Source organism: Anastrepha obliqua, chromosome 6 (assembly GCF_027943255.1).
Source record: "Anastrepha obliqua isolate idAnaObli1 chromosome 6, idAnaObli1_1.0, whole genome shotgun sequence".
Lineage (NCBI taxonomy): Eukaryota > Metazoa > Arthropoda > Insecta > Diptera > Tephritidae > Anastrepha > Anastrepha obliqua.
In genome coordinates, this window is record NC_072897.1 from 71811480 (window position 1) to 71836056 (window position 24577).

Consider the following 24577-nt stretch of genomic DNA (forward strand, 5'->3'; position numbering starts at 1 on the left):
GTAAGTAAATATAGAAACCCTCCACTCGCGTCACTCGCGTGGTAAATATCTGCAATTCCCCACTCGTGAGGAAAGTTGAATTTGAAATTACCTTATTATGAATCTACAAATTAGAACTCGAAAAAAGCTCATTTAACATTTGCTCCTTCTCATTGCATTAACATTCTCTGGTGAAAAATAGTCCTCGAATTACGGCTTGTTAAATATGTAAAAACATTTCAATTTTTTTTGGCAAGCATGGGCAAGACGATTTTTTTTCCTTGTTCACTGCACTTGGGAGCATAGGGACTCGACAAGACTCAGTCTTGCGTTGGTTTTGTTAATCTAATATATTTGCTTGTGATTATCCTGCCGCTACCAGTCCTAAGTAGTGGGAATGCCCACCTGTTGTTGCTTAGGAACAACGCCTTCTTACTGCTTGAAGCGCAAACACCAGAGGATATTAATGCAATGAGAAGGAGCAAATGTTAAATGAGCTTTTTTCGAGTACTAATTTGAAGATTCAAACTAAGGTAATTTCAAATTCAACTTTCCTCACGAGTGGGGAATTGCAGATATTTACCACGCGAGTGACGCGAGTGGAGGGTTTCTATATTTACTTACCACGCTAGGACAGGAATTCAGATATTTTCTGCGTTTACCAAACTACTGAGGAAGTTCATAAGATTTTTCGGCACACTACTAAGGAAATCGACTTATTTCATGCCCACAGCGACGCGAATAAATTTGCGATTAAGAAGGGCACGCGGCAGTTAATTTGTGGTGCAGAAACTAAAGTCGGCGGAATTATTCGTTTTGTTTTTTGGCACGTATTTAATTCAGGTTTAAGTCCTGAAGTCATATTTTTTTTTTCTTGCACATTTTTTTTTTACAATTCAAACCAGGAAAGTTTGGTAAAATTTTTGAGTTTATTTTAATCAAAAATTTCTTTAAAATACTGTTTTTTTTTGTATTTCATTAATGGAAATTTCTTTTGGTATAAAATAGTTCATACTGGATATGACCTGATTTTTATATAAATCAATCAAAACAGAAAATATGTACATATGTCTTTAATCTCTTTTATCAAATCCAAATTATATTGATGAGAAAATATCATTCTAATATCCGTCCAGAAAGCCAAACGCGCATACACACATACATATGCATATAATTACGCATACAAACTTTCAACTAACGCAGAATATGTGCATATAAAACTGCGAATCGAATAAATGACTGATTAAGAAAATTTCATTAGTAATTATAGTTTAGCGCAATCGTGAAAGGCGTGTCTTGTATGGAATACATCGTCTCATATTTAACTCAGGTTCAAGTCCTGTACACACTTTTCTTTGTTCGATATTTTTATTTAATTTTTTTTATATTTGGTTTAATTAGAATTGATTTAAAATAGTGTATTCAGGTTTTTCTAATACCTGTTATTTAGAAATTTATTTTCTATATAACATTATTCATACTTCTCTTGAATTAATTTATATGTAAAACAGCCATAAAGGCAATCATATGAATATGCATTCCTATATTTAATCTCTTCAGTTAAATCTGAACTACTTACATACACATATTGATGAGAAAATATTCTAATATCCATGGATGCATCCAGAAAGCCAAACGCGCATACACGCATATGTATACAAATATATACAAACCTTCAACGAACGTAAAATGTATGCATATAAAAAACAACAACTGCGGCCGTCTTCTTGTCCGTCAGTGAAAAGATGGGATATGTATACCCTATGAGCAAAAAGAATCGGGAAGGTGATGTTGACTGTTTCCTTCGATTGCCAAGGCATAGTCCACCATGAGTACCTTCCATCGGGCCAGGCAGTCAATAGAGAATATTATTTATCCCTTTTGAAACCTTATAGAGATGCTGTGTGTTGCAAACCGCCGGAAATGTGAGCAAACAATTCTCAGATTTTGATGATGATAACGCGCCATCGCACTGATCAAAGAGAATACAAATCGGCCTGCCGGGGGTGTTTGGAGGACTGGGTTAAACGTTGGCACATGTGTGTTGCTTCAGACGGGTTATATTTTGAAGGAGATAATATAAATTTGCCTTAAATTTAACTCTGTTATGTTTAATTTAAACATTCCCGGTACTTTCTGATCATAAGGTACATATATGCGGCTTTGCGGACAGCAATGTGTGATTCGCTGGAAGTCGCATTAACTCGCGACTGTCGCACAGTTAGAAGACATATTTACATACATATAAGGGTGCATACATACATACGGAGCCGCGGCCACTCGACATGACAAAAATTTAAGATTTATCAAATATTGGCAAATAATTCCACGCGAAATATTCCAATATTGACTATTTTCGAATGGTCGCGAAAATTGGCATATGGGCGGCTCGTTTTATGAATGAAATTGAAATATGAGCTCGAACTTATGAATGAACTTTTTGTTTTTGTTCTAAATTGTTCAGCGCCGTCGCTGATAGAATCATGGCCGCTGCGACTGCGTCTACAAATGTATTTTGTTTTGGTAGTCGATAGGCTTAGATTTTAGCTTTGGACGACATGCGCATGTGAGGTATGTGTTGTGTTCTAGAACATTTTAGAGTGTGTGGTGGCAAAGCGGCCATCGCGTTACGCTTGCTGTTGCTTTTGCGTCTATCAAAGTATTGTGTTTTTGTAAGTATAATATTAGGAATATCGACTGATGAAAAACAAAAGTACACGGAAGCAAGAAGGGAGCGCTGTGCTCGCGCATATGTGTATGCATGAATGTATGAACGTGCATGGATGTAGTAACATATGAATAGAATTATTTTGTAGGAAGTTTAGAAGGCAAGTAGTATACTCGTATATGTATGTATATATGCTAGGACATAAAGTGGGTATATATACATACATAGAGCAAGATTGTTTTTGCACTTGTTAGGAAGAAACTCGTTCACTAGTGCATATGTGTATTTGATTTCTTGTAAGAATGTGATGTGCTGTGACATGTATACATATGTACATAAGTCAAGGTTATTGGGCATACATGCATATGTACACATGTAGGTATGAAAGGAAGATGATGTTCTTACGCTTGTGCACTATTGTTTTTCATATACAAATGTACATAAATACATACATATGTATGTAAATGCTGTCGAATACATTAACTATAAAGTGACATACAATATAAAATAAGTGTTGATTTATCTTAAACCGTTTTATTTTCTGAATGCAAATACCTCCTATTGACATGTACATACATACATATTATGTATATTGTCATATACCATCATTTATGTACATATAGAGTATGAATGTACATATGTAATGAAAAACTTCATGAATTACTTTCTGAATTTATTAAAACTTATTCGCGTCGCGCGCATACATATCTACGTAGACATCACAAACCTTTTGTTCACAACGCAGGCGCAGAAATAAACGCTCTGCGTATTTATCCTCCCCACGTGACTCGGCATCAATTCTCGGCGCAATTTTTTTTTTTCGTTTTTAAACTTTTTTTTTATGTAATCGTAAAAAAAATTTTTTTAATGTTAGTGTGAGCTTTTTTTAGTACAATTGAGATTTGAAGTAAGGGAATTTAGCACACCGAGTTTATAGACACCTCACTGACTTTTGCCCACACAAAAATTAGAAACACCACACATCTTTCACCTCAACACACAACACATTTCTCACCTCGACATTAAACCAATTAAATTTTTACTATTTTCGTATTTTTGAAATAATAAGCGAATACGTATAATTTTTTTTTCAATTACATTAAAAAAAAAACGATTTAAAAAAAAAATTTATAAAAAAAAGTTTGCGCCGGGAATTGAACTCGAGTCTAACATGTGGCGAGGAAAAATAGGCGGTGCGTTTATTTCTTCGACTGCTTATTTTTTTACCATTTTGTTACTTTTGAAATGATAAGCGGATACATAAAATTTATTACAAATTTTTTTTCGATTACATTAAAAAAAAAAAATTTAAAAACGAAAAAAAAAAAATGTCCACCGAGAATTGATGGCGAGTCACGTGGGGAGGATAAATACGCAGAGCGTTTATTTCTCCGCCTGCGTTGTGAACAAAAGGTTTTTCGCATGCGCGCGACGGGAATAAATTTTAATAAAGTTATGAAAGTAATTCATGAAGTTTTTCATTACACACATACACATAGTAGAAAAAGTCTGCGTTCACCTATGCAAATATTCTTTGCATTAGAAAAAGTTCAAAACAATAAATATTTCAGAAATTTTTTTTAATGAGTTGTATTTAGTTCACTTAAACGTAACTATCACACATATTTCGCTACCAATAACAAAATCAAATTTAAAATGAGATCAGATAAAATTAAAAAGGACATTCAAACTACACGGAAAAAGTTGACGTTCACTTCAATAATAATAAAATAAAAGGTTTAGGATCATAGAAATGTTTTAAAATTAATAGCTAGTTGGATATCCACGCCTTTTTATGACTTCTAAAAGGCGTCTTTTCATTGATCCAACTAGTTTGGCTGTTATTTCTGGACTTATGGCTTCCCATTCCTCTTTAAGCGCGTTCTTAAGCATTTCCTTGCTAGTTATTGTTCGCTCTCGTATTTTTTTTCTAGAACGTCCCATAAGTGCTCAATGGGGTTAAGGTCAGGTGATTGTGGGGTGTGTGAAGTTGTTTTGGAACATTATACAACAACCACAACCTAACAATCTTTGCTGTGCGTTTCGGGTCGTTGTCCTGTTGGAAAACAAATCTTTCACCGAGTTCCAGTTTGATAGCACTTTCTCTCAAATTCGTTTTTAAAATATCGAGATAATCATGTCTGTTCATTATCGACTCAATAAACTGTGTATTTCCAACGCCCGAACTAGCCATACACCCCCATATCATGGCACCTCCTCCCCCATGCTTTACCGTAGGTACCAGATTTTGCTTTCCAAGTGCCGTTCCGTTTTTCCTCCAAATAATTTTACGACCTTTTATCCCGAAAATGCAAAACTTGCTCTCATCTGAAAAAATCACACTATTCCAAAACTCAGGTGGCTTGTTTACGTATTCCTTGGCGAAAGCCATCCGCTTAAGTCGATTTACTCGCGATATGAAGGGTTTTTTTCGGGCCACTCTGCCGTGAAATCCGATTCTTTTTAGAATTTTTCTTACTGTATCTGGATGTACTTTCTTTCGGTATTTTACTTCTATGTCTTTTGAAATTTGGCTTGCTGTTAGTCGTGGATTAGACTTCACAAGAATAGTTATGTTGCGTTCTTCTCTTTCCGTCAGTTTTTTTGGGCGCCCAGAACTAGCCTTAGACTCCAAACAATTCGTTTGCTTGAAGTTGGTTATCACTCTTTGGACCGAGGAGTATTGCCTCCCAACAATTTTCGCGATTTCCCTATAGCTCTTACTATTTTGCCACAAACTTACAATGATTTTCCTTTCACCAATATCTATTTCTTTTCGCCTTTGGTTCATAGTAACACAAAATGTACTTCTAATATCAATTTCTCCCTCTTTAGATTTGTTCTTAACCGCGTCAACTACATGAATGATTTAAAATTAAATTTAACGTAATTCCAATGCAAATAATCGTCACTATTCGAAATGAACGCACACTTTTTCTGCTCAGTCTATTTAAGTAACTGTACTAAAATCCCGTTATCTGAACACGACGCAGCTCAAACTTCAAAAAATTTTGTTCATACCCTCTACGAATAATTTTCTTTGAAATAAGTGAAAAGAAATAACTGAGAGTTTTAAGATAAACACTTTAAATTGTTTTAATACTTTATAACAGTGGGTGAACGCAGACTTTTTCTACCATGTGTATGTACATAACTGAACGTATACTTTATATGTAAATAAATGATGGTATATGATAATATACATAAGTACATAATATGTATGTACATGTCAATAGGAGGTATTTGCATTCAGAAAAAAAGAACGGTTTAAGATAAATCAACACTTATTTTATATTGTATGTCAATTTATAGTTTATGTATTCGACAGCATTTACATACATATGTATGTATGTACATTTTTATATGAAAAACAATAATGCACAAGCGCAAGAACATCATATCACATATGCAAGTATGGCCAAATAACATTGACTTATGTATGTACACATGTCACAGCACATCACATTCTTACAAGAAATCAAATACACATACGCACTTGTGAACGAGTTTCTTACTAACAAGTGCAAAAACAATCCTGCTCTATGTATGTATATATACCCACTTTATGTCCTAGCATATATACATACATATACGAGTATACCTACTTGCCTTCTAAACTTCCTACAAAATAATTGTATTCATATGTTACTACATCCATGCACGTTCATACATTCATGCATATATGCGCGAGCACAGCGCTCCCTTCTTGATTCCGTGTACTTTTGTCTTTCAACAGTCGATATTCCTAATATTATACTTACAAAAACACAATACTTTGATAGACGCAAAAGCAACAGCAAGCGCAACGCGATGACCGCTTTGCCACCACACATTCCAAAATGTTCTAGAACACAACAAAAACACATACCTCACATGCGCAGCCTAGCGACTACAAAAAGAAAATACATTCGTCGCAGCGGTCATGATTCTAACAGCGACGGCGCTGAACAATTTAGAACAAAAACAAAAAGTTCATTCATAAGTTAGAGCTCATATTTCAATTTCATTCATAAAACGAGCCGCCCATATGCCAATTTTCGCGACCATTCGAAAATAGTCAATATTGGTAAAATATATTTCGCGTAGAATTATTTGCCAATATTTGATAAATCTTAAATTTTTGTCATGTCGAGTGGCCGCGGCTCCGTATGTATGTATGTATGTACCCTTATATGTATGTAAATATGTCTTCTAACTGTGCGACAGTCGCGAGTTAATGCGACTTCCAGCGAATCACACATTGCTGTCCGCAAAGCCGCATATATGTACCTTATGATCAGAAAGTACCGGGAATGTTTAAATTAAACATAACAGAGTTAAATTTAAGGCAAATTTATATTATCTCCTTCAAAATATAACCCGTCTGAAGCAACACACTTGTGCCAACGTTTAACCCAGTCCTCCAAACACCCCCGGCAGGCCGATTTGCATTCTCTTTGATCAGTGCGATAGCGCGTTATCATCATGCAAAATCTGAGAATTGTTTGCTCACATTTCCGGCGGTTTGCAACACACAGCATCTCTATAAGGTTTCAAAAGGGATAAATAATATTCTCTATTGACTGTCTGGCCCGATGGAAGGTACTCATGGTGGACTATGCCTTGGCAATCGAAGGAAACAGTCAACACCACCTTCCCGGTTCTTTTTGCTCATAGGGTATACATATCCCATCTTTTCACTGACGGACAAGAAGACGGTCGCAGTTGTTGTTTTTTATATGCATACATTTTGCGTTCGTTGAATGTTTGTATATATGTTTGTATATATTTGTATACATATGCGTGTATGCGCGTTTGGCTTTCTGGATGCATCCATGGATATTAGAATATTTTCTCATCAATATGTGTATGTAACTAGTTCAGATTTGACTGAAGAGATTAAATATAGGAATGCATATTCATATAATTGCCTTTATGGCTGTTTTACATATAAATTAATTCAAAAGAAGTATGAATAATGTTATATAGAAAATAAATTTCTAAATAACAGGTATTAGAAAAACCTAAATACACTATTTTAAATCAATTCTAATTAAACCAAATATAAAAAATGAAATAAAAATATCGAAGAAAAAACTGTGTACAGGACTTGAACCTGAGTTAAATATAGGACGATGTACTGTATACACGAAACGTCTTTCACGATTGCGCTAAACTATAATTACTAATGAAATTTTCTAAATCACTCATTTATTCGATTCGCAGTTTTATATGCACATATTCTGCGTTAGTTGAAAGTTTGTATGCGTAATTATATGCATATGTACGTATGTGTGTATGCGCGTTTGGCTTTCTGGACGGATATTAGAATGATATTTTCTCATCAATATAATTTGGATTTGGTGAAAGAGATTAAAGACATATGTACATATTTTCTGTTTTGATTGATTTATATAAAAATCAGGTCATATCCAGTATGAACTATTTTATACCGAAAAGAAATTTCCATTTATGAAATACAAAAAAAAAAACAGTATTTTAAAGAAATTTTTGATTAAAATAAACTCAAAAATTTTACCAAACTTTCCTGGTTTGAATTGTAAAAAAAAAATGTGCAAGAAAAAAATATATGACTTCAGGACTTGAACCTGAATTAAATACGTGCCAAAAAACAAAACGAATAATTCCGCCGACTTTAGTTTCTGCACCACAAATTAACTGCCGCGTGGCTGTGGGCATGAAATAAGTCGATTTCCTTAGTAGTGTGCCGAAAAATCTTATGAACTTCCTCAGTAGTTTGGTAAACGCAGAAAATATCTGAATTCCTGTCTTAGCGCGGTAAGTAAATATAGAAACCCTCCACTCGCGTCACTCGCGTGGTAAATATCTGCAATTCCCCACTCGTGAGGAAAGTTGAATTTGAAATTACCTTATTATGAATCTACAAATTAGAACTCGAAAAAAGCTCATTTAACATTTGCTCCTTCTCATTGCATTAACATTCTTAAAATTTCTTTAAATTACTGTTTTTTTTGTATTTCATAAATGGAAATTTCTTTTCGGTATAAAATAGTTCATACTGGATATGACCTGATTTTTATATAAATCAATCAAAACAGAAAATATGTACATATGTATGTCTTTAATCTCCTTCATCAAATCCAAATTATATTGATGAGAAAATATCATTCTAATATCCGTCCAGAAAGCCAAACGCGCATACACAGATACATATGCATATAATTACGCATACAAACTTTCAACTAACGCAGAATATGTGCATATAAAACTGCGAATCGAATAAATGAGTGATTTAGAAAATTTCATTAGTAATTATAGTTTGGCGCAATCGTGAAAGACGTGTCTTGTATGGAGTACATCGTCCCATATTTGACTCAGGTTCAAGTCCTGTACACAGTTTTTTGTTCGATATTTTTATTTCATTTTTTATTTGGTTTAATTAGAATTGATTTAAAATAGTGTATTCAGGTTTTTCTAATACCTGTTATTTAGAAATTTATTTTCTATATAACATTATTCATACTTCTTTTGAATTGATTTATATGTAAAACAGCCACAAAGGCAATCATATGAATATGCATTCCTGTATTTAATCTCTTCAGTCAAATCTGAAATACATACCTACATACACATATTGATGAGAAAATATTCTAATATCCATGGATGCATCCAGAAAGCCAAATGCCCATACATGCATATGTATATAAATATATACAAACCTTGAACGAACGCAAAATGTATGCATATAAAAAACAACAACTGCGACCGTCTTCTTGTCCGTCAGTGAAAAGATGGGATATGTATACCCTATGAGCAAAAAGAACCGGGAAGGTAATGTTGACTGTATTCTTCGATTGCCAAGGCATAGTCCACCATGAGCATCTTCCATCGGGCCAGGCAGTCAATAAAGAATATTATTTATCCGTTTTGAAGCCTTTGAGAGATGCTGTATATTGCAAACGGCCGGAAATGTGAGCAAACAATTCTTGGATTTTGCGTGATGATAACGCGCCATCGCACCGATCAAAGAGATCAAAGAGAATACTACGAAGGAGCTGAAGGCCATGTCGACCTACCGGGGCTGTTTGGAGGACTGGGTTAAACGTTGGCACATGTGTGTTGCTTCAGACGGGTCATATTTTGAAGGAGATAATATAAATTTGCCTGAAATTTAACTCTGTTATGTTTTATTTAAACATTCCCGGTACTTTTTGATCATAGGGTACATATATGCGGCTTTGCGGACAGAAATATGTGATTCGCTGGAATTGTTCAAGGAATCTCAGTCGCATTAACTTGCGACTGTCGAACAGTTAGAAGACATATTTACATACATATAAGGGTGCATACATACATACGGAGCCGCGGCCACTCGACATGACAAAAATTTAAGATTTATCAAATATTGGCAAATAATTCCACGCGAAATATTCCAATATTGACTATTTTCGAATGGTCGCGAAAATTGGCATATGGGCGGCTCGGTTTATGAATGAAATTGAAATATGAGCTCTAACTTATGAATGAACTTTTTGTTTTTGTTCTAAATTGTTCAGCGCCGTCGCTGATAGAATCATGGCCGCTGCGACTGCGCCTACGAATGTATTTTGTTTTTGGAGTCGCTAGGCTGCGCATGTGGGGTATGTGTTTTTGTTGTGTTCTAGAACATTTTGGAATGTGTGGTGGCAAAGCGGTCATCGCGTTACGCTTGCTGTTGCTTTTGCGTCTATCAAAGTATTGTGTTTTTGTAAGTACAATATTAGGGATATCGACTGGTGAAAAACAAAAGTACACGGAAGCAAGAAGGGAGCGCTGTGCTCGCGCATATATGTATGCATGAATGTATGAACGTGCATGGATGTAGTAACATATGAATAGAATCATTTTGTAGGAAGTTTAGAAGGCAAGTAGGTATATATGTATGTATATATGCTAGGACATAAAGTGGGTATATATACATACATAGAGCAGAATTGTTTTTGCACTTGTTAGGAAGAAACTCGTTCACTCAGTGAAAAGAATGTGATGTGCTGTGACATGTGTAGGGGAAAATGGGGAGTTGTGAGACATTGTTACCTTTCGGCATTATTCATTTGTTTATATTCGATTTTAAGTGTCAACAAGTGTTCTCGATGCGATCTCACTTTTCAGCTAGCATTGGTCATATTTACACGCATTTGACGCGTCTCTCCAGTTACTGTGTTTTGGAATTTCTCGGTAAGTTTTTTTCATCATTTGTTTTGCGATACATTCGATTAGTTGTTGAAGCAAATTGCAAATGTTAATATATACAAATTATTAATTGTCCTATTAGCTTTGAATTTACACATTCACTTGGGCATGAACGTTCGATGTGTTTATGACTACGTGGCCATTTATAAAAAAAGCGATTTGGGGAGTTGTAAGACAACAAATGTGGGGAGTTGTGAGACACCGTTTTTTTCGACGTTTTAACGCATCTTTCATAAGTACCTCGCAATATTCATGCATTGTTTATATATATATCATGCAATTTTTGGTTAAATTTGAGTTTTTATTGTTTTAAGTTAAGCAGAAACAACTCCATTCATTGCAATGTATGCGATCGAGCTGTGCACCTAAAGTGTGCCAATTTACGAACTGGTTATTATATGTACATGTTCTCACTGCGAATCATCAGATTGATGGCATTGCATTTTTTATACACTTTTTTATAACAATTGTCTTTTCTTTTTTATTTTTCATCTTAATAAAGAACTAACAACTAAAATAAGTCATTTTTATTGATTTAAACCATGGTGTCTCACAACTCCCCACATTTTTGTATTTTGTATTATATTTTATATTATTATATACAATTTTAATTTTAAGGAAAATTGTAGTTTTGTTAAATAGGCCATACCAATAGCTTCCAGTATTCATTGACTAAAGATTCCATCGTTGACATATGCAGAATATTAAGATTTTGAGTAATACGGGTCCAAAAACAAAACCCGTCTCACAACTCCCCATTCTCCCTTACATATATACATAAGTCAAGGTTATTGGGCATACATGCATATGTATATATGTTGTGTTATTATTGTTTTTCATATACAAATGTACATACATACATATGTACATATGTAAATGCTGTCGAATACAAAAACTATAAATTGATATACAATATAAAATAAGTGTTGATTTATCTTAAACCGTTCTTTTTTTCTGAATGCAAATACCTCCTATTGACATGTACATACATATTATGTATATTGTCATATACCATCATTTATGTACATATAGAGTATACGTTCATTTATGTATGTATGTAATGAAAAACTTCATGAATTACTTTCAGAACTTTATTAAAATTTATTCGCGTCGCGCACATGCACAAAACCTTGGTTCACAACGCAGGCGCAGAAATAAACGCACTGCGTATTTATCTTCCCCATGTGACTCGGCATAATTCTCGGCGCCAATTTTTTTTTTTTCTTTTTTAAATTTTTTTTTTTAATGTAATCGTAAAAAAATTTGTAATAAATTTTATGTATCCGCTTCTCATTTCAAAAGTAACAAAATGGTAAAAAAATAAGCAGTCGAAGAAATAAACGCACCGCCTATTTTTCCTCGCCACATGTTAGACTCGATATCAATTCCCGGCGCCACCTTTTTTTTATAATTGTTTTTTTTTTTATATTAGTGTTTTTTTTAATGTAATTGATAAAAAATTTTGTGTAATAAATTTTACGTACTCGCTTATTATTCAAAAATACGAAAATAGTAAAAATTTAATTGGTATAATCACTAGGTGAGAAATGTGTTGTGTGTTGAGGTGAAAGATGTGTGGTGTTTTCATCTTTTGTGTGGGCAAAAGTCAGTGAGGTGTCTATAAACTCAGTGTGCTAAATTCCCATACTTCAAATCTTTCAAATCTCAATTGTACTAAAAAAAGCTCACAGTAACATTTGCACCTTCTCATTGCATTAACATTCTCTGTTTTCACTGATCGCAATATGGTTCGTTTTTTACGTACGATCAGCTTGCTACTTCGACCAGAACGTGGCTTTGAACCAGTATTGCATGTTTGCACGACATACTGCACAGAAGCGTTACTTCGTTCTATGATTTGCCCAATATCGCGGAAAGATTTTCCTTCATTTCTAAGTTTCAGGAGAATTTTTCTCACGCCAACACTAATTTCCTTAGTTTTAGACACTAGTCGTAGCGGTCAAATCAATATAGTCAAAACTGGAATATTTCTTACAGAAATATTTGCCAATATTTGGTAAATCGTGAATTTTTGTCATATCGAATGGTCGCGGCTTCGTATATGTATTTGCACCCATATATGTATGTATCTAAAAACGTCTCCACGCAGCAGCTGTGCGTCAAGTGCGCGAATGAGCGTACAGTAAGGTGCAGAAAACAGCAACAAGTACTTATTAAAAAATACTGTCCGGAACGTTTCGATAGTACATAGAGAAAAATTCAAAACAATTTCTTTTTTGTTCTCTGAAAGTAGGTCGATAATTAATTGGTATGTTACTTTATGTTATAAATTTCACATATTTAGGACTGGTAGCGGCAGGGTGATTTTTTAGGAGCTATAGGAAAGTTTTTCAAAAAAAAAACACACGTAAAATTCAGAAAAATGCGTGAAATTTTTATTTAAGCCGATAGTACAGTCCATATAATTTAATGTTTGAAGATTATTCCATGTAAATGTTGACCGCGACTGCGCTTCAAATAGTCCATCCGCTTAGTCCAATTTTGGAATACTCTTTCCAATGTTTCGGCCGGTATCTCACATATAAATACTTTAATGTTGTCTTCCAATGCGTTAACTGAAGGAGGCTTGTCTGAATAGACATGAGCTTTAACATAGCCCCACAAAAAATAATCTAAGGGCGTTATATCGCACGATCGGGGTGACCAATTGACAGGTCCCGAACGTGAAATAAAATGTTCACCGAACTCGCCTCTCAACAAGTCCATTGTTACGCGTGCTGTGTGGCATGTGGCACCGTCTTGCTGATACCACATGTCATGCAAGTCAAGTTGGATATCATTTCACGGTAGCGCTCACCATTCACAGTTACGTTACGATTCGCAGCATCTTTGAAGAAGCACGGTCCAATGATACCTCCAGCCCATAAACCGCACCAAACTGTGACCTTTTCTGGATACATTGGTAGCTCTTGCAATTCTTCTGGCTGATCTTCACTCCAAAATCGACAATTCTGCTTATTTGCGTACCCATTGATCCAAAAATGAGCTTCGTCGCTGAACACAATTTTTCGATAAAAAAGTGGATCTTCGGCCAACTTTCCAAGAGCCCATTCACCAAAAATTCTGCGTTGCGGTAGGTCGTTCGGCTTCAATTCTTGCACCAGCTGTATTTTGAAAGGCTTCACACCTAAATCCTTTCGCAAAATGTTCCACGTTGTTGAGTAACAGAGGCCCAATTGCTGCGAACGGCGACGAATCGTTAATTGATGGTCATCAATAACTTTGGCCGATACAGCTGCGATATTTTCTTCTGTTCGCACTCTAGGTAAGCGTGTTGGTGGTTTGATGTCCAATAACACTGTGTGACAAAAAACAAAAATTAAATATACTTTTATAGAGACCTAGCACAACTTGTGGCTATAGAAAAACTAAAAAAAATGGTAAAGGAGAAATTTCCAATACACCCTCAAAATTTCATTTTATGGCCATAAAAACGTTTTTCAGTAGGTTGATGTGAAGAATAACTCCTAACTTCGCCAATTTCCATCCGATTTCGAATTTGCTTTTTTAGTTCGAAAGAACAAAAACAAGCCTTTTTGACAGCGTGTTGACATTTTTTCTGAAATGACAACTGACGAGACTGTAGAGGGAAGTATTTGGAATTTTTTTATTTTTTCTCTATTTTTTCAACTTTGACATAATTTTTACGATATTATCCGATATTAAGGATTTTTTTTAGTACCCTACTGTTATAGTAAATTTAATTTTGCGTCGAATGAGCTATATTTGACTGTAATTGAATTAAAATTAATAGAGTTGTGTGGTTTTTAAGATTTTTCTTTTTTTTTACTACGAGATTTGGTATGCGTTTCGAAGCATGAAAATGATAACAAGTGTCATTATAAACATATAATATTTATTGGAGTATTGTGGAGTGCAGCACTGTACGGTATGGTACGGTGCAGTACGGTGCAGTACACAACGGAACTGGTTCCAAACTTAAAAATGCATTGGAAACGGCCCTTTGGAATTTAGTATGGTTCGGCACATTTGTCATTCTCTTCATCAGTTTTGAATACTTCTCTGTAAGAAATTCGATCATCATCATTCATATGAAGTCGTCATCAACTAAATTCCATTGTTTAAATCGAGAAGCGAGCGTTTCAGATTGTCTTCCCGATAGAAGTAAATCACGAGAAAGATCCTGAAAATCTGAATTTGATACAATGTGTCGTTCTGAAGACTTAGAACCAGACGGAAAGTACTCTTAATCATCAGGTTTATTGTTATCAGTTTGATCATCATCAGCAATGAGTTCCTTCCTTCAGTTTCTGCAGTTGAGTCAATCATATCGTCCAAGACTACGGGGTTCTTAACAGTTGCAACATCAGCATACTTTATGTGCTTTCGAGTTTTATAATGATGACCGTTTACGTCCATTTTACAAAAATATCAATCATGATGCTTCATCATCGGAGAATATAAAGAAATTGGACTTTTCTGGCAACGTTTTGATTTATATCTCTTGAATTTCAATGAAACAAACAATAAAACTTTGACGTTTTAATAAGGTTAAATTATAATAACAAACTTCTTTTGTTAATCAATGTACAGTGTGAACTTTGGTACACTTTGGAGCTTTTTCATATTTCTATTGAAAAAAAGTGCTATAATATGTCAGATATTTTCGTAAGTTCTAACCAGTTCTGTTGTATGCAGTACAGTGTACTCTTATGTATACATATATACTCCAATAAATATTACGTACCTATAATAACGCATCAAAACACGCCCTTATTCCCATTTAGCGTAAAGTTATACCTACATACCAAATTAGTAAAAAAAAAAAATAAAATCTTAAAACTCACACAACTCTATTAATTTTAATTCAATTACAGTCAAATATAGCTCATTTGACGTAAAATTAAATTTACTATAACAGTAGGGTACTAAAAAAAATCCTCAATATCGGATAATATCGTAAAAATTATGTCAAATTTGAAAAAATAGAGAAAATATAAAAAAATTCCAAATACTTCCCTCTACAGTCTCGTCAGTTGTCATTTCAGAAAAAATGTCAACACACTGTCAAAAAGGCTTGTTTTCGTTCTTTCGAACTAAAAAAGCAAATTCGAAATCGGATGGAAATTGGCGAAGTTAGGAGTTATTCTTCACATCAACCTACTGAAAAACGGTTTTATGGCCATAAAATGAGATTTTGGAGGTGTATTGCAAAATTCTCCTATACTATTTGTCTTAGTTTTACTATACCTACAGTCACAATAGCTCGAATGGCCGCTTCAGTGGGTCGATTAAACTGACCATAAAATGGAAGAAGCGTGCGATAAACTTTCTTAACAGAACACGCATTTTTAAAATAAAATTCAATGATTTGCAAGCGTTGAGTGTTTGTAGGACGATTTATGGTTAAATTATAGACCAAACTGCAGATGTTTGACAGTGAAACAAAACTCGAAACGTGCGTCAGCTGTTTAAACCAACTGTTTAAAAAGATAATAGCTAAAAAATCACCCGTTAGTTCTCCAATTGATAAAAAGCGCACAAAAACATATGTATGTAGCCGCAAAGTTACAAACCTATACTGAAACCGGACTAACCGGTGCAACTTATTTAGATGTTACTGTACCAGAGAATGTTAATGCAATGAGAAGGTGCAAATGTTAGTGTGAGCTTTTTTTAGTGCAATTGAGATTTGAAAGATTTGAAGTAAGGAAATTTAGCACACTGAGTTTATAGACACCTCACTGACTTTTCCCCACACAAAAATTAGAAACACCACACATCTTTCACCTCAACACACAACACATTTCTCACCTCGACATTAAACCAATTAAATTTTTACTATTTTCGTATTTTTGAAATAATAAGCGAATACGTAAAATTTATTACATACTTTTTTTTACAATTACATTAAAAAAAAAACACGAATTTAAAAAAAAAAATAATAAAAAAAGTTTGCGGCGGGAATTAAAATCGAGTCTAACATGTGGCGAGGAAAAAGAGGCGGTGCGTTTATTTCTTCGACTGCTTATTTTTTTAACAATTTTGTTACTTTTGAAATGAGAAGCGGATACATAAATATATAATTTGCGCCGAGAATTGATGTCGAGTCACGTGGGGAGGATAAATACGCAGAGCGTTTATTTCTGCGCCTGGTGAACAAAAGGTTTGTGATGTCTACGTAAATATGTATGTATGCGCGCGACGCGAATAAATTTTAATAAAGTTCTGAAAGTAATTCATAAAGTTTTTCATTACATAATATACATACATACATAAATGAACGTATACTCTATATGTACATAAATGATGGTATATGACAATATACATAATATGTATGTACATGTCAATAGGAGGTATTTGCATTCAGAAAAAAAGAACGGTTTAACACTTATAACGAAACATGATTTTTGTGACACTAAGCGAAACATAAGGTAATTTTGACCGAAATCGTTACTTTTTATGATTTTTGTTGCCTAAAGATCTTGCAGTTGGTCTCATTGCTGGTAGTCTAGTCAAAATAATATTTCTGGCTGGAGTTCGTACATTTCTTGGAGGTGGGTCACTTTTCCATGCATTTGGAGGCCCGGTTTCATTTTTTTTCATTCGCTCCAAAAAGTACTCAGGAAGAAGATCAATTCCTTCAGCAACTGCATTTATTATGTTGTCCACATTATTATGTAGATTCACAATATCATCTTCTTCACTTTCTGAAGAACTAGGTGTTCCTGGTATGACTTGGTCCTCGTGGTCTGAGATGACAAAGTCCGGATCGGCATCTGAATCGTCGATCACGCTGAAATCACTATCGTTATCACTGTCTGCATTAGCCATCAACCTTTGAATCCGATCACCAAAGTCCGGGTCAGTAGGCCGTACACTTCTACTGAAATCACGACTAGCCATTTTATGATAAAAGTGTGAAATGTTACAGTTTATAATTAAAAAAGTATAGTCACCAGCGGGTAAGCGAAACACACGGTAAATCTGAAAGACCGAAATCGAACTTGGGATGTGCACAAGACAATAGCGTCACGCCAACTAAATGAAAACCTGTTCAGTGGCGATGGTAGGGGGAGGGAGGAAGGTAGGAGGAGGGGCAGCTATCAAGGTCAAGCAGTTTAGCCACTATTCCAGCACGAAATTCACTATCGGTCATTTTGACCGATGTTTCGTTATGAGTGTTAGATAAATCAACACTTATTTTATATTGTATGTCAATTTATAGTTTATGTATTCGACAGCATTTACATATGTACATATGTATGTATGTATATGAAAAACAATAATGCACAAGCGCAAGAACCTCATCTTCCTTTCATACATATATACATATGCATGTATGCCCAATAACCTTGACTTATGTATATATGTAAGGGAGAATGGGGAGTTGTGAGACGGGTAATGTTTTTTCACCCGTATTACTCAAAATCTTAATATTCTGCATATGTCAACGATGGAATCTTTAGTCAATGAATACTGGAAGCTATTGGTATGGCCTATTTAACAAAACTACAATTTTCCTTAAAATTAAAATTGTATATAATAATATAAAATATAATACAAAATACAAAAATGTGGGGAGTTGTGAGACACCATGGTTTAAATCAATAAAAATTACTTATTTTAGTTGTTAGTTCTTTATTAGAATGAAAAATAAAAAAAGAAAAGACAATTGTTATAAAAAAGTGTATAAAAATGCAATGCCATCAATCTGATGATTCGCAGTGAGAACATGTATAATAACCAGTTCGTAAATTGGCACACTTTAGGTGCACAGCTCGATCGCATACATTGCAATGAATGGAGTTGTTTCTGCTTAACTTAAAACAATAAAAACTCAGATTTAACCAAAAATTTCATGATATGTATACATATAAACAATGCATGAATATTGCGAGGTACTTATGAAAGATGCGTTAAAACGTCGAAAAAAACGGTGTCTCACAACTCCCCACATTTGTTGTCTTATAACTCCCCAAATCGCTTTTTTTATAAATGGCCGCGTAGTCATAAACTCATCGAACGTTCATGCCCAAGTGAATGTGTAAATTCAAAGCTAATAGGACAATTAATAATTTGGATATACAGTACAATTCCTCTTAACCGGTCACCTCGGGACTGCATACCTGTCCGGTTGCCGTTTTGGCCGGTTAATCCGAAGTGTACTTGTATAATATATTGTATACATACATATAAAAAAATGGAGAATCATGTTTTACATATTTATGTATTTCATATTTACATATGTTAATGTGTTACATCAATAAAATATAAACGTAATAATTATTTTTTGAAAGTCTGTGATTTTCTTCTGTTTTTTAACCTTCAGTGAATTTTTGAATGCGACATCCCTCCATTTTCTAATCACCAAAACGTCTAATGCTGTTGACTCATGTTGCTGCTCAATGTATTTCAATGCAATTTCCATCACATTTTTGGCTTCTTCATGAGAAACTGTTTTCTTCTCTTCAACGTCACTACTCTTTTCATCTTCCTCTTGTTCTTTGTTTGCTAAATCTATGATTTCGTCATCATTCAAAAATTCATTTTCAAGGTGTTCGTCACAGTTTATCATCGAATTTTCCACATCTTCTGCCTGTAATGATTCGTTACCCGATAACTTTTGAAGTCTTGTAAAGTAGATTTGTTTTCTTCTTCTTCAGTCCCTGCAATATTCGAGATCACAATTAGATTCTCAACATCTGGCCAAAGTTTTCTCCAAGACTTAACAAACGTTGAAGAGGGCATTTCTTGAAATGCTGTAGCTAACATATAGATAACGTCCTTGATATTGATCTTTTTGATGACTTCTAAAAGACCTTTGTCTTCACTCTCCGAATGTTGCAGAATTTCAGAAACAAGTTTACGCCTGTATCGTCTTTTTAAGCTTTCGATCACTCCTTGGTCCATTTGTTGCACTAAGCTTGTCATATTGGAAGGAAGATAAACTAATTGTATGCCATCTACAGCGCAGTCATGAGGATGGGTTGGAGCATTATCTAACACAAGAATTGCTTTAATAGGCAAGTTTACACTTTTTTAAATGTTTTTTAACTTTTGGAGCAAACTCCTAATTAAACCACTCTTTAAACAAGTCTGAATTCATCCATGCTGATTTTTGTGACTTATAATAAACCGGAAGGGAAGATGGATTCAAGTTTTTGAATGCCCGTGGTTTAGCAGCTTGCCAATAACGAAAAGAGGAATTTTATGAGTCCCTGCTGCATTCGAACAAACGGCCACTGTAATACGTTCTTTGTTCTTTTTGAAGCCAGGGGCAGACTGTTCATGACTGCCTAGAAAAGTTGTTTCTGGTAACATTTTAATGTTTAGCCCGGTCTCGTCCATATTATAGACTTGTTCTGGAGATAATTCCTCTGTTTTAACCATTTCACCAAATTTAGTCTTGAATTCTCTCGCACCAGAAGTATCAGCAGACATTTTTTCTCCACTTACATGTGCGAAATGAATTCCGTGTCGCTTCTTCCATCGATTAAGCCAACCATCACTTGCCACAAAGTCACCTCCAATATTAATCTTTTGGTGGATAGCCAAAGCTTTTTCTTTCAAAATTGGGCCGCCAATCGGTGTACCTCTTCGACGTTCCTGAAGAAACAAAGCTTCATCGACGACCTCCCAAATCGGTTTTTTTCTCGTACAACGGCAACCCAGATTTCTATCAGATTCCATTTTCGAGCAAAACTCCTCAATGGAACGCCTATCTCTTCGCCAGTCATTTACAGTGCTTCTTCCAACATTAAATTCTGAACATATTTTCGCTACGGATTCACCATTATCAATCCGCTTTAGCACTTTTAAACGTGTATCCATCGAAACCACAATTCGTTTGCGCTTTGCACTCATTGTTAAGGAAAGAACTATGTTATGTCCGTACCCAAACCCAAGCAAAAATAAACCAAATTGATCAAAACGACAAAATCCTATCTAACATCGTTTATAGTTTACTTCGCCGGGATCTCTCCGTAATATCGGGGGAATCCCAGCCGCATCGCCTCGCCGGTGAATTTCTTGGAAAATATTGCATTGCGCTCGGCTGTTGTAAACAGGCCGGTTAATCCGTCGACCGGTTAATGCGAAGCCGGTTAAGAGGAATTATACTGTATTAACATTTGCAATTTGCTTCAACAACTGATCGAATGTATCGCAAAACAAATGATGAAAAAAACTTACCGAGAAATTCCAAAACACAGTAACTGGAGAGACGCGTCGAATGCGTGTAAATATGACCAATGCTAGCTGAAAAGTGAGATCGCATCGAGAACACTTGTTGACACTTAAAACCGAATATAAACAAATGAATAATGCCGAAAGGTAACAATGTCTCACAACTCCCAATTTTCCCCTACACATGTCACAGCACATCACATTCTTTTCACTGAGTGAACGAGTTTCTTCCTAACAAGTGCAAAAACAATTCTGCTCTATGCACTTTATGTCCTAGCATATATACATACATATATACCTACTTTCCTTCTATATTAAACTTCCTACAAAATAATTGTATTCATATGTTACTACATCCATGCACGTTCATACATTCATGCATACATATATGCGCGAGCACAGCGCTCCCTTCTTGCTTCCGTGTACTTTTGTTTTTCACCAGTCGATATTACTAATATTGTACTTAATATACAAAAACACAATACTTTGATAGACGCAAAAGCAACAGCAAGCGCAACGCGATGACCGCTTTGCCACCACACATTCCAAAATGTTCTAGAACACAACAAAAACACATACCTCACATGCGCAGCCTAGCGACTACAAAAACAAAATACACTCGTAGGCGCAGTCGCAGCGGCCATGATTCTATCAGCGACGGCGCTGAACAATTTAGAACAAAAACAAAAAGTTCATTCATAAGTTAGAGCTCATATTTCAATTTCATTCATAAACCCAGCCGCCCATATGCCAATTTTCGCGACCATTCGAAAATAGTCAATATTGGAATATTTCGCGTGGAATTATTTGCCAATATTTGATAAATCTTGAATTTTTGTCATATCGAGTGGCCGCGGCTCCGTATGTATGTATGTATGCACCCTTATATGTATGTAAATATGTCTTCTAACTGTTCGACAGTCGCGAGTTAATGCGACTGAGATTCCTTGAACAATTCCAGCGAATCACATATTTCTGTCCGCAAAGCCGCATATATGTACCCTATGATCAAAAAGTACCGGGAATGTTTAAATAAAACATAACAGAGTTAAATTTCAGGCAAATTTATATTATCTCCTTCAAAATATGACCCGTCTGAAGCAACACACATGTGCCAAGGTTTAACCCAGTCCTCCAAACAGCCCCGGTAGGCCGACATGGCCTTCAGCTCCTTCGTAGTATTCTCTTTGATCTCTTTGATCGGTGCGATGGCGCGTTATCATCACGCAAAATCCAAGAATTGTTTGCTCACATTTCCGGCCGTTTGCAATATACAGCATCTCTCAAAGGCTTCAAAACAGATAAATAATATTCTTTATTGACTGCCTGGCCCGATGGAAGGTGCTCATGGTGGACTATGCCTTGGCAATCGAAGAAAACAGTCAATATCACCTTCCCGGTTCTTTTTGCTCATAGGGTATACAAGTTATCGACTGCAGGCCACGACTCGTAAAAATGATTTTAAGTTTCAACTGAACCTGCTTGCTTTATTTGATAATGTCTTATATAGTACAAAATTGCTTACTTGCTTATACAATTTGCTTACTTACTAATACAATTTGCTTACTTACTAAATTCTTATTTTGCTACAATTTACAATGAAATTTCTTACTTGCTAAATTGTTATTTGTGTAATTCAATATTTTATAATTATTATTGTTGTTGTTGGAAGTCGCGGCGGCTTATATTCCGTTGCGATTGCTTCCGCTAAATATTGCATGTAAGTAAATATTGGCTAATCACCAAATTGCAAATGGAACAGGTAAGTAAGGTTCTTCACAGGTAAGTAAGGTTCTTCACGATCACTTTCGTTCGCACAAAATGTGATTTAGCTGTTTCTGCATTTTTATGAACAGAGAATATAAGTAAGGTTCTTCACATTTTGTCGCGATGACTTTCGTTCGCACAAAATGTGATTTTGCTGTTTCTGCATTTTTATGAACAGAGAATATTGACTGTGTTAACTCCCCCCTTTTTAAGTATCAGCGTCTCGCTGATAAAATAAACAAAGATGATATAATCTAACATTTACTTATTGCGATTGGTTTGAAATCTATTATTGGAGGAGTGAATTCAAATTTCCTGTGGTAAGCTGATCTGGTGTGGAAATAGAGTATTATAAATAATACAAGTCCAAGATATATTGCTAAAAAACTGTAACTTATTGACATAATAAACTTGGATGAGATGTAATCTAATTTTTTTACATTCGTCAGATGGAGTTGGTGAAGGTATTCTAAATCTATTTTTATCTCTTTTTCAGTTAAGTCGCTTGAGAGTATAGGAGGTAAGATTTGGTGAGACGTGGTTTGCCAATTTGTATAATTTATAGTAATAGTTTCGTTATAAAAATTTATGATAAAGGTCCCGTTTAAGACCTGCGTCAAATTATTGTACGTCAAATTTCCTATAAAGTTAGAAATGGAGACTGTTCCATCTGTGATTAATTCTATTACAGGATCATTTCGAACTTGATAGTCGCAAGTTGCTTTCCCGCAAGGATTTGTGGAATACAATGGTTTTCATCCAAAGGTTCTAATTGATTTCTGTTGCAAATTGTTATATCGTCTATGATCATGCATTTTTCACGAATGCCGTATTTTCCTTCCTGTGCAATAAAAAAATTACTAAATTGAAGGTAAATTTGTTTGTTATTTTTTACTGTCGACCGGATAAGAATTTTGTTATACAAAATATCTTCGGTTTGTGGCAGGGATATGACGGATTGGAGAAGCGAATCTTTGACTATCATTGACGGTTCTGCGTATCTGAGAGCTTCTAATTCATTTTTGAAAGGTAGAGTTTCGGTTTGGGAAATTATATTGGCTATATCTGCTTTATTTAATAAATGAGAATGAACTATACCTTTTTTTGCAAGTTGAGTAGCTAAAACTATTTGCGAGATTTCATATTTTATTAATCCTAGCTTATTATATAAGGATTGTTCGAATCTAACTGTATCGTTTGCGTCGATTTCGTCGAGTATTCTATTGTAATTATCCAGTATTTTATTAGTCGTTTTAATTAAGTAGTTATTGATCGTGTACTGCTTGTTACTATTTCCTGTGAGGTCATTCGTTGTAGCCACGATTTCGTCCCAGTCGATTGATCGTTTGTTCTTTTTAACGTTTCTAGTCCGTAACTGGTCTAAAAGGTTATCGATTTGTGAAATTTGGTAGTCGAGTTGCGGAGTTAGAGGACTTGTTCTGCTAGCGTATAATGGGTTTAATGTCATTGAGAATACATTCATAATCGTCCAAGTCGATGGCGTGTATGATTTTGTAGTAACCGTTTGATATTTTTCCTGTGTCCTGTTTTATAGTCACCAATGGGCTTTTGTATTCGTATATGTCCACTATTGCTTTTGTAAACCATGGTTTCAACCTAATATAGTAAACGAAAATTGTCAATTTTTCAGATTAGATTTATGAATCTTTCTGTTATTAGTAGTGGTGATTGTTATATTATTGTCTTTCCCTACGGTTTCTTTTTTATATGTTTTTTATTTGTTTATCTTTCTTGAGGACGATTTCGCCTGGTTCATATGTTTTAATTTTAGTTCTTTTT

At 34.8% G+C, this 24577-nt stretch overlaps 2 protein-coding genes across 2 annotated transcripts in view; both read right to left on the reverse strand.

The window, feature by feature from the left end:
- LOC129250703 (uncharacterized) overlaps positions 1–17728 on the reverse strand; it is a 29816-nt gene extending 12088 nt beyond the window's left edge. The window contains exon 1 of the mRNA XM_054890306.1: positions 17513–17728. Within this exon, the coding sequence (XP_054746281.1) occupies positions 17513–17728 (216 nt within the window). The remainder of the gene's footprint in view (positions 1–17512) is intronic.
- A 2250-nt stretch (positions 17729–19978) lies between these two features.
- On the reverse strand, positions 19979–20689 carry LOC129250704 (jerky protein homolog-like). Its single transcript, XM_054890307.1, has one exon. It carries the CDS (start codon positions 20687–20689, stop codon positions 19979–19981), a length of 711 nt encoding a protein of 236 aa, XP_054746282.1.
- Between the last annotated feature and the right edge of the window lie 3888 nt (positions 20690–24577).